Raw genomic sequence first — 18,634 nt, 5'->3', positions numbered from 1 at the left:
ATAACTAACATGTATCTTATATATCCAGAACAAGAAGCGCAAGTACAGCCAAGATGACGCGGACAAGGTTGCAGAAGATCCAACCGACAACTTAAAAAATGCTACCACTCTTTATGTCGGTAATCTGTATGTCCATTGTCTTGTCGACGGTTTAACATGGGTCTCTCTTCATCTACTAACTACTTTAGTTCTTTCTACACAACAGAGGAACAGATTCATGAACTTTTCTCAAAGTCAGATACCACTCAACGACCGTGCTGAAGATCGCATACTAACTGATAGACACAGATGTGGAGAAGTTAAACGGCTTGTGATGGGACTCGACCGATTTACGAAGACACCCTGTGGCTTCTGCTTCGTCGAGTATTACACACATCAAGATGCGTTGGATTGCTTGAAATACGTTGGTGGCACCAAGCTCGATGAGAGAATTATCCGGACGGATCTTGACCCTGGTTTCGAGGAAGGAAGACAATACGGGTACGTGGAGAGGCGTTCACTTTCCATAGGCAAAATTGTTTCTAACATCCATGCAGTCGTGGTAAATCTGGTGGGCAGGTTCGCGACGAATACCGAGAAGAGTACGACCCAGGACGTGGCGGTTATGGACGGGCTTATGCAGATGATCAGAGACAACGGGAAGAAGAAGAATACGGTAAGGGTAGGTAATATTGATGGGACTTTGTGTGATTGGCGCATGTACGGCGTTTGCATGCATTATATTTCTTTGATTTGGTAGAAGGAACGGCATCAACAAAAGAATATTTACATCCGATACCCAATCTATCGACGAAACTTTCTATACAAACTCTTTCTATAATGCAAAGCATCAACTAGCGTTGCTCTAGCTTCCTCCTCCTTCTCACGGACTCCTCCACCTGGCGCAGCCACCATGAATGTATCCGAGCGTCGCCGGTGAGTTCAGGATGGAAGCTTGTGCCGAAAACATTTCCCTGCTTGACAGCAATGATATCTCCAGCTTCTTTGTCTGCATCGATGTTCCTCCCCTCACTAGCCAGTTTAGCGGCTCTGCCTGGAAGTGTTGCCAGCACTTCAACCTGCGTTGCCATTGCGTCCAGAGCCGCCTGGTCTTTCACGTGTTTTGAAGGTGCTACGACAGTCTCGTCTCTTCCAACCTCGCTTGTTTGGATGCCTTCTTCGTGTGGCAATATCTTTTCGACAACAGGTGCTCTGATGAAAACGGCTGGGAAAGGAGGCTGGTCTTTCCCGCAAGAGTTCAGGAACGGCAGATCCAATGGCGCTTGGAAACTTTCGGTCTGACGACCAAAGTGGTTCCTATTTACGCGCACATCTAAACCTCCGATAAGCTCTTGGCCACCCTTCTTTGTCCGGTTGGCGGACTCGGCAAGCAAAATCAACCCGGCACAGGTTCCCCAAGTTGGCCTGCGATGGACCCTATCGAGGATAAATGGTCAGTCTCTGGAAGCAGAGCAGGCTTTCTGAGAATACATACTTTACGAAATCTCTCAGGGGCTCTAAAAGATTAGACCTAGCTGCGACAAGAGAGATAGTGGTGCTCTCGCCACCAGGTAAGATAAGCGCATCGCATCTATCCAATTCCTGCGGGGTTCGCACTTCAATGAACTCCCATTTTGGCGAGGCGTGGGTCTCTGTCGCCAAATTGGCCGCTGCCTGTTTCAACAGTTGTACATGCTCGTAGAATGCGCCCTGTAAGGCGAGAACCCCGACGGTGATGCTCATTTCAAGGCGGTCTAATTCATAGAAGATGAGTCAAGTGTTGGCCACGGCCTGTATATATCGCCGGATCAACATATATCCGAGTTATCTCCACGTGCCGCCCCGCACGATAAGGCGTTCCTGCACGGTGATCAATCTGGAAAACGTAACCTCAGCTTATTCTGTACGGGGAATCATGAATCTCTGCTTCTAGTTGAGTGTTCTGTTAATCAATAGGCCAATCTGAGATATTCATTACTAACAATGGATCTATGATGGTGGTTGAGTCATCTACACTATGCTCTATTTTATACCCTGTATACTTCGCGAATAAATATTCCCCGCACCGGATTCAGTCTATCAACAAAGCTGCTCTACGTCTCACCACTCCGCTTCATAGTATTCCACCCCCAGCGCATTAAACATGCAACCACCACAGGACGAGTCCAGCAATTGCATGGTACGGTGGTATATCGATACCCGGGACCTAACAGCAACCACTACATCCCTCCCTCTACTAGAAACACTCCAACCACCAGACCAGGAGTCGGCCAAACGCTTCTACCACCTGAAAGACAAGCATATGTCCCTTGCATCCAATCTCCTGAAATATCTTTTTATCCACCGAACATGTCGCATCCCATGGAATCAAATTACCATCAGCCGAACGCCAGCACCGCATCATCGGCCGTACTTCAACGCTGCAGGCTTCATCCAGACCGCAGCTACAGACAAGCCAATTCCAAACATTGAATTCAATGTCAGCCATCAAGCATCCCTGGTAGCTCTCGCAGGGACCATTCTGCCGCCGTCAAGCAACAATGACTCAATTGCGCCTACCAATGTCATCACAAATCCCAATCCCACCTCTACACCCGCCTCATCTATACCTCAGGTAGGAATAGACATTACCTGCGTGAACGAGCGCCGCAACACCCCGGAAACTAGACAAGCATTAGAAGAGTTCGTCGGTATCTTCTCTGAAGTCTTCTCCCAGCGAGAGCTGGATACCATCAAAAGCTTGCACGGAGTACCATCACATATCGGCAACGACGAGGACGGCCTTGTGGAATATGGGTTCCGGTTGTTCTATACCTACTGGGCGTTGAAAGAAGCATATATCAAGATGACAGGGGAAGCGTTATTGGCGCCGTGGTTGAGAGAATTGGTGTTCACGAATGTTCTTGCGCCGGAGCCCGCAGGCCGGCACTTGCATACTTGGGGTGAGCCGTATACTGGGGTCAAGACATGGCTGTATGGGAAGGAGGTGGAAGATGTGAGACTTGAGGTGGTTGCATTTGAGAATGATTATCTTATTGCTACCGCGGCAAGAGGGGGTGGTATTGGGTGGAGAAGTGAAGGAGATGGTGCAGATCCATGGCAGCGGTTGGAAAAGATTGATATCGAGAAAGATGTTAGACCTTGCGCGACGGGTGTTTGCCAATGTCTGAAATAGGTTTTGTCTCGTCCCCACTGAAGTCGTGCCACAATGCTACGTTTATATAAAAATGCACGTAAGATTTGAACAGCAAGTGGATATGTTCTATTGATCTGGTAGCCTACATACAGAATTGGTCCAGAGTATACAGCGGGAGGGAGGGGCCCGGTACTCTTGAACGGATGACATTATATACACCTTGGAGGAAAAGGTCCTATCCATTAGGTATAGGAACCGATTATAATGAACGTTTCATCAGGGCCGACCGCTCTGTCTCATGTTGTTTCTCATGTCTACAAGTAATGCAAATCTTAGGCCCTCGTCTCTAGACAGAAACTATTTGAAGTACTCTGTCGCGGGATCTGTACTGGAGAACAGAAGACAATGATTATTAGCGGGTGGTACGGGGACAACAACGCCCGGTATTCATGTCTCATGTCGCGTTTCAACTTGTTCGTGCAATGGTGCGTGCATCTGGCGTTCGATGAAGGGGATGCCGAGGAAGAAAAGGGTCATTGTCATAACTCAAAGTTGCAACGAGGTCAGATCTCAACGGCAGTAGAAGTACCATTGGCATGCGAGTTGCCAACCTCGATTTCGTTCTTCTCAGACATCTCGAGTAGAGTCTTGAGCATGGATTCCCGAGCCGACTGAGTCAGGGCATCGACATCAGCCGCAGTCAAACCCTCAGTACTGATGGGAGGGAGGACTAGGATGGGTCAGCCTCGCTCACATATGCATTTGCTCAAAGGGGATGAGGATAGGAAAGTCGTACCTTTGACCTGGATTGAACCAGCATTAAACCTCCAGTTCCGGGGAGACAGAACATGCGAGTAATTCTCCGAAACAACAGGAACAATAGGCACACCGGCTTTCACAGCGAGATGGAAAGCGCCCTTCTTGAACGGCAACAGCCCCGGCTTGTCCGAGTAGCTTCTTGTGCCCTCAGGGAAGATGAAGACACTCTGACGGTGGTTGCGCATCTCCTCTGCAGCGCTGTCGAATGCCTTTACGGCCGTCTGGCGATTGGCCCTGTCGATGAAAACAGTGCGAGAAAGAGACATGAACCAACCGAGGAAGGGCACATGGCGTAGCGATTTCTTGGCCGTAACACTGCAGTACGGGGGGAAGATAGAACCCAACATGAGGACATCTAGCTCAGATTGATGGTTCCCAATAAAGACCGCTGGCCGGGTGGAGAGATGCTCCTGGCCTTCAACAATGTCAAAGTGTACACCGGTTGTATACCGCATGACCCACTTGAAGCTGCGCGCGGTGGCCCATTGCGACACCCGTCCGTAGCCGACCAGGCGCAAGACAATTGAAGCGATTACGCCATAAGTGGCACATAGGAGAAGGGAACCGTAGGAGGCCAAGCAGCGAGCAACGAACGCTGCGCGGGGAATCTTCTGGCCCAGGGTGAAAAGTGAAAGCGTGACGACGACGAACGAGCTAATGCCCGAGGCAACGTAGGACAGAAACGACATGGTGAGGGGAATAAGATGCTGTCTACAAGAAGGACCCTAGTTCCCAAGTTGAGCGTCAGCACTATATAGGCGGTCCAAGGTAAGAAAGGCACATCCTTACTTGGTACTGTCCAGTGGTGATGAGGTCAGGCGAGAGAGTCTCGGGAACAGCAGAGGTGCACGGGAGAATCACAAAAGCGGTTGGGGCATGGCAATGGCCGGAGTGAATATTAATAGAAAGCGAGGACTCCCAGGAACACTTAGAAGAAGAACATTAGGAATATTAGGGACTCTAATAGGAAGAAGAATGCAGTGAAACAGAACTACCAAACAGTCGTCTTTCCACTTCCGCCTTTTTCTGGCGAATTTTGTTGGACCGCTCACCGCCTTCTCTTCTCTGATGTGCAGGTGACAGTCCATTTGATGAGCGTCTTACTGGCTTTACCTCGGTTGAATTCCTCCAAATGTAAGAATATGCATAAAGATGAATTGATTATGGAAATGCCTCGCACGACAGACGGTATATGTCCACGAATCTGTCGCCTGGTGTCTTCATGTCTCATTCGCAGCTAAAACGCGAGAAAGCCAACCCACGCTAATGTACAGAACCAAGAGCCTCGACACCTTTTCGAGAGCCTGATGCTGGGAAACACACTCTCTACTCAACCGGCCTGTTAACGCCTGTGTAATGCTGATGCTCACGCAGATTTGACCCAGAAAGGAGAAAAATAGGGAAAAACGCCAACCGTCATGAATTAGAACCCCAAGCAGGAACGTGGCTCAAGAGCAAATGTTGAGAAACCGAAGCAAATAAGAGGAAGGTAAAGAAAGAGTCACATGTGCGGAAGTTTAGGAAAGCTTGGGACAGGGGCGGGGGAAAGGAAGGCCGTAGAAATCAAGCCATATCTTCATCGTCCTCCTCTTCGTCATCTAATGATTCCATAGCGTCCTTTATGTATTGTGCCGCCTATTGGTAGAAGTGTTAGTGACCCTATCCCCATGGTAAATGTTGATATGATTCTTACCTTGGGATCTAAATTCAAGGCCGTGGTGAAATGCTTGATAGCATTGGCCTTGTCATGCAGCATTTTGTAAAGCTTACCCAAGAGATAATGCACGTTTGCTTCGTCTGGGGCCATGTCTTTAAGAATCTTCAATTCTGCTAGAGCCAATTTGAGCTCTTGCAGCTTCATTAATGCGCGAGCCTTGCGGAACCTAGCAAGGACGGAATGTGGTGCCAATGAACAGGCTCGCCCATATTGAATTAGAGCTGCCTTTGGATTGTTCATCTTTTCCAGGACCAGACCAATACAACAGATGAGCACCGCATTTGTAGGGTTAATACTTGCTGCGTTACGGAAATGTTGTTCAGCAAAGTCGAGTTTGCCCATTTTGTCATAAACGGTGCCCAATCCGTACCACGCATTGTAGTGGCGGCTATCAGCACTGATGCCATGCCGGTAGGCATCCAGTGCTTTATCGTATTCTTCGTTTGCTACATATTCGTGTCCCTGCAAGGTAAAACCATAGGCAAAATGAGAATCTAATTGTGTCGCTCGCTTGAAACACTTTAAGGCCTGGTCGTGATCGCGTTGGTGCGAGAAGGAATTGCCAATGGCGCACCATGCCTGGGGGGATAAACGGTCGACCTCCATTAGCTCATGCGCCAAATAGGCTAGTTCGATGTCGTTTTTCAGATGCCAAAGAACAGTCGAGTAAATCTCCATGTCATCCAACCTGGACGGTGCTATGTTTCTCACCCGTACGAAATACTTCTCGGCGTCTGAATACATTGCTTGCTCGTAGTACGCTCGCCCGATTTGCGAAAGAACCCAAGGCGTCTCTCGCTGACCCTGAGATAGCGCATTGAATATTTGTATAGAATCCGTACACCGATAACGACTCAAAGCAAAGTATCCCGACGCCAGTTTGGAGAAGAGCTCCAACAGCCATGTCAGAGCTTCAATGGACTTCGACTTTTCAATCGTCGCGGCCTTAGAGGCAACATTGGTAGCCCCACTATGAACAGTTGATACCGGACGATGTTCTTTCCCATCGCTCTCGTGTATCTCGCCGACATGTTTCCTGTTACCGCTCACAACACGACCTACACCCGTGGCTGCCGTAGCACGCCCCTTGGCACCAGTAGCTTTTACCTTTTTGAGTTCCCTGCCGTCCTTTGTGCCTAATGCCGTGCCTGAGAGCTTGCTAGTTGTAGGCTTAATCTGGTTGAAAAGACGTACGCTGCGGCGTTGAGGGGCTCCTGGTTCTGTTGGTGCTGGTGGATGAGCTACCTGGCCGGAAACCGTTCGCTTGCGGTCGCCAACTCTAGATCCTGTCACAGATTCCTTTTCCACTTGGGTTGTCGTTTGTTCCTCTTGTTCAACCCTCATTCTCGTTCTTTGTCTGATACCCGTAGGCTTCATTTTCGGCGGGGGATCCATTGCATGATCTGCCCCGATCGATTGAATCGTGCGATTTTTTCTGGCTGGAGCTAAGGGAGGTTCCCACGAGGTATCCCCAACCCCGTTAGCCAGGCGGAAGTCATCAGACTCACTGCTCTGGCCACCAGGGGTTTCTGTTCCTTCCCGAACAGCTGGTGTTGATGTTCCATTCGATGCCACGCTGACAGTGCTTCCGTTCAGTTTCTCCCATAAGGCAGAGCTTCCATGGGTAGTGCCCGAGTCACTGCGGGATGCGGCAGACATAAAGGGGTCCAAGCTTGGATTCACATTTGCTGAAGTTTGCAGCGGTCCACCTGCAGGCGCAACCTTGTCAGGGGGAATATCAATATCTTCCTGTGATGACGATAGAACGGAAAGTAGTTCGGAGCTCATTTTGTAAATATTAGGGACCCGAATATTGACACCTTCAAAGGGCAATTAGTTTTTAGTACAAAGATAAGGCAGGCCGCCAAAACCCACCTGTCTCGCACAAACCCAGAAATGCATCCCACATAAAAGGATTCAATTTCAAAGCTTCGACATAGCATTCTACTCCCTTATTGAGGTCTTTATGAGCGTGCCATAGTTTACCCTGCAAGCATAGAACTGCAGCCGCGTCGGGTAGGTGCTGCCTGCGTGTTTCGCTGTGTTTGTCTATACAATCGACGGGAGATTATCAGCCTCAGCCACATTGACGAAATTGTTCACACCATGAATGTAGCGAGAAACAAAGGACAGAATGCTTACTCCAATGATTCTTAGAAGTCCAAAGGCTTTTGCTCCGTTCCAGCGCCGCAATCCCATCAAGATACTTTCCCAAGTCTAGACACGCCTGCGCATACACATACGAGCAGCCCAAATGAGTACCCCTCGACCCAAAATTCTTGCTGTAGTCATAAGCTGCCTTGATTTGCCCGTTGAGTAGATGGCATAGGGAGAGTAGATAGGAAGCCTCCGATGTTCGAGGTTCATAGGCATGCAGACGACCAGCAAGAAATAGCGCATTGCGAATCAGATTGTTATCAAGGTGATAGTATATTAGCTGCCTCAACTGGCCCGATATATGGGATGTCGACGGCGACATGTTGGGGTGTGAATGTTTAGGCTTCGCGGCACGGAGAAATTTGGCGATCTAAGAACGGGGGCGCAGTGTCGGTCGTGATGACGGCGGAGGTTCGAGTAGATAGGTAGAGAATAATCAGGGAGATGTTCACTCAAGAAGAGCAAGCATTTGGTAGGCAGTATGTGATACCTAGCGCTCTTTGATAGAAATTCCGGCGACGAGGGAAGCACGAGATTCTTTGTGATGCGCGGATCCAAAGTTGTGTTAATAGCCAGAGGACCGCCGACAGAGAGAAATCAGTGATATTATCGCTCTGAGAGACGTTCCCCTATTACGTCCTTCACAGAATCCCTCAGTTGTTTTACCCGCGATATTATACAGGGTCGTGTCTCGGAGAGTGAATGACGTCCGGCCAACTCGTGACGCCCCTTTGGGCCAGGTTAAGATTCAGAGGAGAGTAAATTGCATGTCGCGAATGATGGTCGAACAGTTGAAAGAGGAAAGCTGCGCGGGGTCAGCAAAGTCTCGCCAAGAGAGATGCAGTGGGATGTGGCAGAGGCGATCCTGATTGTCGTCACGATGTCTTTTCGGCCATCAGATGTTTTGGGGCGGCAGTTCAATGCACCGCTCTTAGTGGCTGGTGGAGGCGCGGGCGCTTGTCTGGTTGTGGTGGGCAACGCCATTCCCTAATCGTCTGTCAGTCCAAAAGTTCCCACCAGCGAACTAAATACCACGTTGAGCTTCCGCACTAGCTTCGATCTTGATCTGTCAAGATTAGGTAGTAGGTATGGCTTAGTTTCTGTACATACAACCAAATATATGCAAGGAGCTACCGATTGTTAGGATCTGCAATCATCTACACTCATCCTGAACACATCAAACGATACGACTTAAATTAATCCTCAGTACTACTAATCTTTGCAGGACCGTTCAACATGGCACAAGTTTGTCTCCCTCGATTTCACTACTCCCCACTGATCTCATATGTCAATAACAAATAAAGGGCTGACCCTTTCTCAAGAAAGCAGCAAAAACCCTCGCGACTCGAAATGCCTCCCTTTTACTCCGTACCCATATAACTACTCTTTGTCTTCATGCGGCCTTCCTCCTTCTCCACTGGATATTCAACCGCCCCCGCTCGTTAACGCCTTATATTACCTTTGCATGTCCGACTCTGGCTATCGAATTCTATCTGGACCGCCTGGGCCGTCCACGCTATAATCCAGCTGATGGCTCACTTCGCTCCCCTGGAGAGGACCTTGGGGCGGCCGGTTTAACGGAATATATGTGGGATGTCTTGTATTGGACGTGGGGCTGTATTGGCGCGGTCTGTGTCTTTGGCGATCGCGCCTGGTGGCTGTGGATTGTGGTGCCCCTGTATTCCGTCTGGCTGGCATATACCACGTTCACGGGAATGAAGAGCGGACTTGCCGGGATGGGCGGAACAGAACCAGCTGTTACGGAGAGTAAGAGGCAGAAGAAAATGGAGAAAAGAGGAGGCCAGCGAGTACAGTATCGATGATTTGTTGGAATCGACTATTGCATGTACACTATGGGATATCTCGTCGTTATGAAAAATTTGGGTACAATATCTTCAAATGTTGGGCGGACATAGTATGAAGAAAAATGTGTTGTATTACGTTCTCAGGTGAATGTACGATAATGGCGTGCACATATATGGACTTACAAAACCACGGGTGTGCTAGTGTATACAACAATATACAACAATCATTAGGCTGCAGGAGTACGCGCAAACACAAAAATCAGCAATATAATGTACCAAAACATACTTGCAGAAAACTATGTGGGGAATAAGTAAGGTCAGGTCATCGTCAATCTGCTAGGATAATCAAGCTAGTGGGAAGGAACAAAAGAGAGGGATATCATTCATGAGTATATTGCTTTGAACCGAACCATATATTTCTCCAACTCATATGGAACTTGGGTTCGCAGCAAACAAACTTTGCGTATCTTCTGGGATCATAGGCCGTCTCTATCAGGCGTCTCTTCAAGGTTGTCGTCCGAGTTCTGTATACGATATGTGGCAGTCTCAGTGGCGTCCAGAATCAAGTCGCCTTCGTTGGTAGCAATCATTGCATGCTGTTCCTGTGTACTTTCCAACGGAAAAGCAGGCTCACTTGGGGTGTAAACAGCACTGCTAGTGGCAGATTCCACAACAGGGGTAAATGCCTCAGGTTGTTCATAGCTATCCTTCACGGAGTCTCCACCAACGCGCATGCTAGTAGCCGGTGAAAATGGAATGGAAGCGGCCCTATCGTTTGCAACAATATCTTTTTGTGGTTCGGACGCGGGGTGTGAGGTTCTATAAATAGCGTGTAGTTTGTCCATCACGTCCTGGACAAAAGAAGGATCTTTCCCGGCGAGCAGCTCAGAGACGAGGTTTTCAACAGCTTCGTAATGAGCACTCGAGGAGCTTGGAGCTTGCGGCTTATGAAGGTTTTGAGAGTCATCGGGTTGTTCGTGAGCCTCCTGCTCGAGCGACTGGGATGATCCCGCTCCAGCTGATCTTTCAACTTCCGCATAGTTTTTACGAACACTGTTTAGAGCACTGTAAACATTTTCAGGAACTTCCTCGAATTCAGGTACGCCTTGTTTCGACATAGCTTCAGCCGCAGCTACACCCCAAGTTGATTTCGTGGTGTCTTCCTCCCTGTCGGTTTGCTGTGCTCTGAGTGGACCGGTCTCTATATGACCACCAGATTCCGCAGGAGCTTCAGACGGTTCTAGTTCTTCGTTCGATAATTCCACCCCTTCCGAGTTGACATGGTCATGTGCTATAGGTGCATCGTCAAGACCCAGCGCTTGGTCTTCGGATTCCGCAGCACCCTGTGCCGCTGAGCTAGCGTTGCCGGTTTCACGGTGCATTGAAGCTTTGTGATTTGGAGAGTCTGCATCTAGGTAATGCTCTTGGGGAGCGGGTGTAGACGGTTCACTAGGCATTGGCCGTGGAGGAGGAGAGCCGGACCTAGTATCGAAGTTGTCACTCACTTCCCGCGCCGCAATCTTCCATCTACCGACATCTTTCAGCCTGGCAAGTTCTTTCGCAGCAGCTTCGGCAACATCCATTCCACGAGATAAGATATCATCAGAGAGTGCCCTGGCATCTTCCAATTTTGGATGGCGCATGCCGACCTTCCGGAATTTACCCTTCCAATCTTCAAACTGTGCTTTCAGTGCATGATATTTTGCCCAATCTTTGTAGGTAACACCATCCATCCAAGCCCAGCGCATCCCTATTTCCTGAAGCCCCAGGTCACGCACACTGTCAAGCACATCTAGGGTAGAATTTACTGCGGCAGAGACACGATGCACTAACTCCTGATCAAATGAGCTGTGCCATTCTCGGATAGCATGAGCGCGATCCCTAATGACGACTGCGGCTTGTCTGATGTCCTTAAGAAGTTCACTTTGCGCCGTTTGCTCCGCTGGAGAATGTTCACTAGGCAAAGCCTCAGTCAACTCGCCTATACGAAGCTTGACAGCCGAGAGTTCGTGTTCCACAGCGGTTTCCAGAGCCGTAAGAAGGCTCCTCCCATGATTCTCGGCCCCGCCATTTACATAACCCCCAACAAGTCCGTATAGGCGCTCTTCAAGATCTTCGATACCTAAATCCGCAGCCACAGAAAACTTTTCCTGCCAAGTTCGCAGGTCTGATTCAATCTTCTCGCGAGTTTGTGTTGCCAATTCTGTAGGGGACAATGCGCGAGATGTAGATGAAACCACCGTTGTAGAAGTTGTGGGAGTTGATTCGATTTTGCTGGTTTCTGATGACGCAGGAACAACACTAACCAGTTGTTCCGAAGAGCTTGTGGTACTCGACGTCAGCCAACAGAGGGTAACTGTTAGGATCAAAAACTCACTTGTCAACCTCATCCACAACCTTGCGCAGCTGATTTCCCTCACGATAGCTGGCTAGTCTCTGCCCGATTTTGACTAATTGAGGTTCAACATTCTCCGAGTAAAGACCGGTAACTTGTGGCCAAAGCCAGCTGTTCACAAAATAAACAACGGATGACCATGATGTTTGAGCATAGGGCATGACGGTGGTTGTTAGAACATTTTGACCAGAGGTATACGTCTTTCCAATAAAGGGTCTTGTCCGAGAAAGGAAAGGTTGAATATAACCAACGCATGTTGTCTTAAAAGCAAAGTTCGCCTTTTGATAGTAAGGCGACATCACCGCCGTGACTCTTTGGACTTGAGGTGCTACCTCGGCGTTATACAGCTCGCTCGCACCATCCTTTGCGGATTGCAGAAGAGGAGCAACTTGCTTCTCCCACTGCTCAGATCCGTAAGCATGGGCTTGTTCCAAAGCAGGTGCGCCGTATTTATCATAGCCAAGCTTAGCAACATTCGCGGCAGGCGTATAAACCTTCTCGTTGAGAACCCCTACATACGGACGGGCTTTCTCAACGTAAGGGGCACCGTAGGTGTTGTAGAATGGAAGAACGTGAGGCTCAACATAGGAGCGGGCGACGAGATACGGTTTGCAGACTCGCGGAGAGGACTCATTCAGATCCGACAGTTGAGCCGGGCATCGAAAAAATGGGGTGAGCAATATATACCAGATACAAAGCCTAAATTGGTAGGTTGTTTGTCAGATCATGGTTGTAAAAAAATATACCTAGACATGAATGCAAGCATACCGCACCACCAACCCGAGCGTCCATCGGAAGATACTTGTGTTTCTAGATTTCGGTTGGACCTCTTTATTTCCCATATCCTTAACAATGCCTTCTGAGGCATGGCCGCTATCTGAGGTGGTCATCGCTGGCGACCTCGCCTCGGTAATTAGAGTCCTTTGTTTTGAGTCAATAGATGCTAGCGCTTGCCTGCCGTCGCGCATATAATCTAAATAGATACAAGACTCGAACAACTTGCCGTTGCTATCTAGATCATCGCAATTGCACTACGGAGCCACACCGTCTGGGCTTCAGCAGAAATTGAGACCGGAGGCTAGAGTTGATAACCTAGCCCTTCGCTAAGTTTCAACAAGACTCGTACGCGACGAAGGCCCAGGTCTTGGCGCGTGTTTCTTTGTCGAAATATGATGCACTTCGTTGAACTGATGAATAAAGTCGATAAAGAGCTGGTTTGTCTTAGGATGTAAAGATAGCTTGAAGAAAGTTCAATCACAATAACATCAAGCTAACAGGGACTTCAGGGTAAATGCACGAAGGCTGAAGTGAGGTCATCGTTTAGTTCAGCGCATCTGGCGTCTTACAAAGTGTTACACTAGGGTCCCTCAGCGGTAGTTATCAACTCTGTCCCCTGGCTGTAACATACTGTATCCCCACGTGATATTATATGTGGCGTCGCTAGTGCTGAGTCATCATCGCCTATGGTAAACTGACATCGATGCTTGTCATCAATTCTCAAGGATTCTTTGTTTTCGAGGGTAAGGGGACTTAGCATAGGTACCCTAGCTCGCCGGCCTCATATCTCAGTCCTGGTCAATTTGCGATTCGTGTAAACTATAGATATGATATCTTGCTATCGCTATTAATGACGATCGGATCGTCGACTCGAGCTTGTCGAAATCATGGAACCCCCGACGGATCAACGCTCCGACTATGCAGGAATCGCCGCACCATCTTTTCCAGACGTGATGAATGACCCAGCCTACGCTACAAATTACAGAGGAAAGGAAAGGGATCTGGAAGAACCTGATACTTGCCGAATATGTCGGGGCGAAGGTACGGAAGAAGAACAACTGTTCTACCCTTGCAAATGCAGTGGTAGTATCAAATTTGTCCACCAGGCATGTTTGGTGGAGTGGTTATCACACTCGCAGAAGAAACACTGTGAGCTGTGCAAAACACCATTCCGCTTTACAAAGCTATACGACCCGAACATGCCTCGGGATTTACCAACGCCACTATTCCTAAAGCAATTGTTGGTTCATAGCTTTCGCACCGTGGTGACATGGCTGCGATTCGTTCTTGTTGCATTCGTCTGGCTTGGATGGCTACCCTGGTCCATGAGGGCCATCTGGAGAGCGCTGTTCTGGCTTGCAGATGGCCGCTGGTCCGGTGGGGATAACGCTATGCAAGGACCGACTCAGGAACGCCTTTCTCAAGTAATTGCGAACAGCACTGCTTCGCTTCATAGTGTAGGTGTTGCGACAAGCTCAGCCCTGGCCTCTACATTTGAAACGGACACGGCCGATACGCAGTCCATGCCGTCTCCAGCATCGTCAATATTTAGCTTCTCATCAGGCGAACCGCTACTCCTTACTATTATAAAGAAAGCATTTTCTGCCCTTTTTTTTCCAGCTATATCCTCAAGTTCCAGTTCAACAACCGGAAGGTCTTCAAATATAACGGTAGGGTTCTACAAGCAGCGGCATCCCTCGTGGCTGTCTGATGTCAAGTTCTTGAATAATATCACACCGTCTCCCACGATTAACAACATTCTTATCGACACATTGGAGGGGCAGTTAATTACGTTGCTTGTTGTCATATCCTTTATTTTAATTTTCCTTATCCGTGAATGGGTTGTCCAGCAACAACCGATGGCCAATATTGCAGATGGAGAACGAGAAGCGGCTGTCCAGTTAATAGCGAATAATCGACCAAATCCTGTGGACGAAAACCCTCGCCTAGGAGATCATAGACCTCTACATCCAGACGACGAACAACAGGAACAGGGAGGTCACGGCCATGAAGATCGCTTCGTTCACGCCGACAATTCCGTCCCTGACGCCGTAGCTGAGGTGGAGTCGCCTTCTAGGAACATGTCGGTTCGGGTTGATAATATGGCGTTCGGGGATGAACTCAGCACATCGGGTTCCTTCCGTCGGAACTTTGAGAGCGACGACGATGATTCGAGCAATGATTTTGCAGCGGAATCAGCATCCCAGATCAATCAAGCCTGGCCTGGCGTCGAGACCTTCAGAGACCTGTGGTCACGTGGGCACGGTGACCCTGAACAAATCTTACGAATCATACACGAAGAGGGCCGTCAGGAAGAGCTCGGTTGGGTTGTCACGGCCATGACAAAGCTTCAGCGCAGTGATAGTCCTAGAGTGTCCTGGTCTCATGATCAAAGCTCCTCAGGTCCATCTAGTTATGTCCCGGGTCCGGGCGAGACAGACTCAGAGTTTGCAAGTCATAACACAATTGCCTCCGCAGGCTCATCACTACCGGATTCTCATTGGAACACTACATCTCAGTCGTCAACTCCTGTTGGTCGGCCCTGGGATATCGCGAGCCCGCACGCTAGAAACGATGCTGCTATGGACCAGTTGCACACTGACTTCGCTTTCGATTTTCCAGAACTTGGACCTGGAAGCGAAGAGGATAGGGAGTCGCAGTCAGATGCTCGTAGCTCAGCAAATGACTTAGTTGGGGCTGTCCAGGAATTCACCCCCCATGACCCCTCAAGTGCAAACAATCCTGCCAATTTAAACCAGGAACCAGCTGCAAACGTGCCACCCCCAACACAGACGGATCATCCTAGCACTGCGCCTCCTAGGAATCTGGTTACCAAGCTCTTTGACTGGTTCTGGGCCGACATCACGCCTGACGATCAGGCTCAAGAGCGCCCACAGCCGGATGAGGAACACGTAGTTGAGGACCCTGCATTGGAAGAACCTTTTGTGCCCTTGCAAAACAATCGACGCCTTGCCAATGCCGGCGCACAGGATAATCAAGGGATCTTTGCGGATGCTGGAATCGACGGAAACGATGTTGACGCTGTCGAGGATGGTGATGATCTAGAAGGGATTCTAGAACTCATTGGGATGCAGGGTCCGATCTTCGGTCTCCTACAGAACGGTGTATTCAGTGCGCTGCTTATATCATTCACAGTTTCTGTCGGAATTTGGCTGCCTTATCTTTGGGGTAAAATCGCCCTCGTCCTTCTAGCCAACCCTATACAATTGGTCTTTGGCGTCCCAATGACGGCAGTATCAGTTTTTGCAGATGTTACACTTGACACTTTAATTGGCATCCTGGGATATGTCATGTATGGTGTTAGTCTTATCGTGAAGCTGTTGTTGAGTCCCCTTAGTGCTCTATTACCTCTGGGCGACTGGATTCCTGAGACAAAGTCTATCACCACCGCCTCTCTTTCGCTCATTGATGCCAGCAGTCATCGGCTAGGCAACGTGATTAGTTCCTTCTTTGTGTTTCATGAGTCGGATGTTCCCATGTTCTCCGTCCTCTCTCACCAAGCACTAAAGATACACGAAGAGCGTATCACCAGCTTGTTTTGGCTATGCTTTGGAATAGGCAAATTTGTGTTGTACGATTTCCCACTGCGGTTACTTGCTATTGAGCTGCCTGACTCCCAGTCGCTCAAGCACGGAATTGTCGATCTCATCAGTTTAATACCCCAGGCTCGCGGTCAACTTTATAAATTTGGGAGCCAAATACTCTTCTCTTCGAACGCCAAATGGTTCAATGCAAGCGTGACAGGATTAGCTTCAGGTGCCATAGCTGTGGATTATGAACTGGCCGTATGGGACACCAAGGATCGGGTCATTGCCATTTTAATGGGCTATCTCTTAGCGTCAGCTTTGGGTCTGCTATACCTTCGTATCACTGGCCTAGTATCTGGTGCGGATAGGGGGCAGAGGGTGGAAGGCATAGTTGCCGACGTTCTGCATCAAGCTGGTGGAGTTATGAAAGTCATCTTGATCATCGGGATTGAGATGATCGTTTTCCCGCTATATTGTGGTACTCTGCTTGATGTCGCATTGCTGCCTCTCTTTGAGAACGCTACTATTGCATCGCGCCTTGAATTTACATCGTCGTCTCCGCTTACCTCATTGTTTGTGCATTGGTTCATTGGCACCTGTTATATGTTTCACTTCGCTCTTTTTGTGTCCATGTGCAGGAAAATCATGAGAAGTGGTGTTCTCTGTAAGATCGATCTTCCCTACGTCTCGATGATGACTACTGACAGCATTTCACAGATTTTATTCGCGATCCCGACGATCCGACCTTCCATCCCGTGCGCGATGTTCTAGAACGTAGTATCACTACCCAACTACGCAAGATTGCATTCAGTGCTCTTGTGTATGGCGCTCTAGTCATCATTTGCCTTGGTGGTGTCGTCTGGGGTTTGTACTATGCATTCGACGATGTGCTCCCTATTCATTGGTCTGCAACAATGCCAGTCCTTGAGTTCCCCGTCGACCTCCTGTTCTACAACTTCCTCATGCCGCTTGTGATTCGATCAATCAAACCTTCGGACGGATTACATGGCCTCTACAATTGGTGGTTCCATAAGTGCGCACGATTCTTACGGCTGACCAACTTCTTTTTCAATGAGAGGCAGCCGGATGAGGAAGGTTACCATGTACGACGGTCTTGGTGGGCTACGCTGTCGCTGGCAAAGGGGGATACTGGTTACCCTGTAAAAAGTGGAGAACAGCGACGTGATGCTGATGACAACCATATTGATGCCTACTTTGTCCGGGATGGTAAATTTGTCCGCGCCCCTGCATCTGATCAGGTCCGGATTCCCAAGGGTAATTCCGTGTTTCTGGAGGTGTCAGAATCAAATGAAAGAATCGATGGGCTTCCAGAGACGAACGAGGGATTACACAGCCGAGCGAATCCCATGTTTGCGAAGGTTTATATTCCGCCCTTTTTCCGGACGCGGATTGCCGCATTTATTTTCTCGATATGGGTATTCGCGGCTGCTACTGGCGTAGGCGTCACAATTATTCCATTGGTTGTCGGCCGGAAAATTATGTCTTCACACTTCCCCAACCGACCGGTGAACGACATCTATGCCTTCTCAACAGGCATCTGCATAGTTGGTAGCGCTGCCTATCTTGCGCTGTATTGCCACACCAGCTTTGCTGCGGTGAAGGACCGTTTGAGGCCATACTTACAGTCTCCTCGCCAGGCTTGTCTCGGGTTGACCGGTGCTGCAGCCAATGCCCTCCGACTCATCTACATCGCTTTGGCGTTCTCGGTATTTTTACCGTCACTATTTGCTCTTGCAATGGAGCTTTACGTGTTGGTTCCCGTGCATACGTACCTGGATGGTGCTCAGACACACGTCATCCATTTTGTGCAAGACTGGACTATTGGAGTACTCTATGTCCAAATGGCCATCAAATTCGTACTCTGGTATTCCACTTCTCGTCCCGCGGCCGCTCTTAATGGCATTTTCCGCGATGGTTGGCTGAAGCCCAATGTCAAGCTCGCCACGCGAGCTTTACTACTCCCAGTCATGCTCTTAACGGCAGTAGCGGTTGCCTTGCCGTTGGCGGGCGGATTCCTGGTCAATTCAACCGTATTTTATTCTACCCCTGAGGTTCAGTTCAAGGTCTACCGTTATGCATATCCTCTCACATTGCTTCTGAGCTTGCTGTTTTGGATTGGTTTCCTCGTAAATCGACAGGTGGAGAAATGGAGGGTCAACATCCGTGATGATGTTTATCTAATTGGAGAGCGCCTTCATAACTTCCGCGAGAAACGGGCGAAAGATGTCGGTGTACCCAGCCAAGTGATCACTGGGTGATTCAATGTTGACTAAAGTACAA

The 18,634-nt window shown here is 49.0% G+C and overlaps 7 protein-coding genes across 7 annotated transcripts; 3 read left to right on the top strand and 4 right to left on the bottom strand.

Moving 5' to 3' along the window:
• Positions 1-184: 184 nt before the first annotated feature.
• Positions 185-1,722, bottom strand: F9C07_2201050 (imidazoleglycerol-phosphate synthase subunit; the record flags this gene model as incomplete). Its single annotated transcript, XM_041294877.2, has 5 exons — positions 185-222; positions 277-393; position 452; positions 867-1,416; positions 1,475-1,722. 5 exons carry the CDS (start codon positions 1,720-1,722, stop codon positions 185-187), a joined length of 954 nt encoding a protein of 317 aa, XP_041150505.2.
• Positions 1,723-2,122: 400 nt separating this feature from the next.
• On the top strand, positions 2,123-3,154 carry F9C07_2062897 (npgA protein; the record flags this gene model as incomplete). Its single annotated transcript, XM_071508672.1, has 2 exons — positions 2,123-2,542; positions 2,594-3,154. 2 exons carry the CDS (start codon positions 2,123-2,125, stop codon positions 3,152-3,154), a joined length of 981 nt encoding a protein of 326 aa, XP_071367056.1.
• A 524-nt stretch (positions 3,155-3,678) lies between these two features.
• On the bottom strand, positions 3,679-4,623 carry F9C07_5969 (1-acyl-sn-glycerol-3-phosphate acyltransferase; the record flags this gene model as incomplete). The annotated part of the gene is made up of 2 exons (XM_041287270.1): positions 3,679-3,845; positions 3,912-4,623. 2 exons carry the CDS (start codon positions 4,621-4,623, stop codon positions 3,679-3,681), a joined length of 879 nt encoding a protein of 292 aa, XP_041150503.1.
• A 469-nt stretch (positions 4,624-5,092) lies between these two features.
• F9C07_1880593 (DNA-binding cell division cycle control protein) lies at positions 5,093-8,762 on the bottom strand. Its single transcript, XM_041294868.2, has 4 exons — positions 7,794-8,762; positions 7,527-7,700; positions 5,628-7,471; positions 5,093-5,569 (listed from the first exon to the last, which is right to left on the bottom strand). Exons 1-4 carry the CDS (start codon positions 8,128-8,130, stop codon positions 5,498-5,500), a joined length of 2,427 nt encoding a protein of 808 aa, XP_041150502.1. The 5' UTR covers positions 8,131-8,762; the 3' UTR covers positions 5,093-5,497.
• Positions 8,763-9,044: 282 nt separating this feature from the next.
• F9C07_2229813 (uncharacterized protein) lies at positions 9,045-9,631 on the top strand (the record flags this gene model as incomplete). The annotated part of the gene is made up of 2 exons (XM_071509847.1): positions 9,045-9,053; positions 9,131-9,631. 2 exons carry the CDS (start codon positions 9,045-9,047, stop codon positions 9,629-9,631), a joined length of 510 nt encoding a protein of 169 aa, XP_071367055.1.
• A 78-nt stretch (positions 9,632-9,709) lies between these two features.
• On the bottom strand, positions 9,710-13,371 carry F9C07_1880770 (transcription factor hoxa13). Its single transcript, XM_041294858.2, has 3 exons — positions 12,777-13,371; positions 11,991-12,707; positions 9,710-11,935 (listed from the first exon to the last, which is right to left on the bottom strand). The coding sequence occupies exons 1-3, from the start codon at positions 12,974-12,976 to the stop codon at positions 10,090-10,092; spliced, it is 2,763 nt and encodes a 920-aa protein (XP_041150501.2). The 5' UTR covers positions 12,977-13,371; the 3' UTR covers positions 9,710-10,089.
• Positions 13,372-13,672: 301 nt separating this feature from the next.
• Positions 13,673-18,612, top strand: F9C07_2229811 (uncharacterized protein; the record flags this gene model as incomplete). The annotated part of the gene is made up of 2 exons (XM_041294867.1): positions 13,673-16,997; positions 17,051-18,612. The coding sequence occupies 2 exons, from the start codon at positions 13,673-13,675 to the stop codon at positions 18,610-18,612; spliced, it is 4,887 nt and encodes a 1,628-aa protein (XP_041150500.1).
• Between the last annotated feature and the right edge of the window lie 22 nt (positions 18,613-18,634).

Source organism: Aspergillus flavus, chromosome 7 (assembly GCF_009017415.1).
Source record: "Aspergillus flavus chromosome 7, complete sequence".
NCBI classification, from domain to species: Eukaryota; Fungi; Ascomycota; class Eurotiomycetes; order Eurotiales; family Aspergillaceae; genus Aspergillus; species Aspergillus flavus.
This window is presented reverse-complemented; position numbering and strand designations above follow the sequence as displayed.

Bases quoted from the DNA above. Each gene is read 5' to 3' on its own strand.
- F9C07_1880593 (XM_041294868.2), bottom strand. From the start codon at position 8,130: ATGTCGCCGTCGACATCCCATATATCGGGCCAGTTGAGGCAGCTAATA. The intron at 7,472-7,526 runs GTGGGTTTTGGC...TGCCCTTTGAAG, and splicing joins TCTGGGTTTGTGCGAGACAG to GTGTCAATATTCGGGTCCCT. The intron at 5,570-5,627 runs GTAAGAATCATA...TTCTACCAATAG, and splicing joins CCTTGAATTTAGATCCCAAG to GCGGCACAATACATAAAGGA.
- F9C07_1880770 (XM_041294858.2), bottom strand. From the start codon at position 12,976: ATGCGCGACGGCAGGCAAGCGCTAGCATCTATTGACTCAAAACAAAGG. The intron at 12,708-12,776 runs GTATGCTTGCAT...CTACCAATTTAG, and splicing joins ACGCTCGGGTTGGTGGTGCG to GCTTTGTATCTGGTATATAT. The intron at 11,936-11,990 runs GTGAGTTTTTGA...GAGTACCACAAG, and splicing joins GTTGTGGATGAGGTTGACAA to CTCTTCGGAACAACTGGTTA.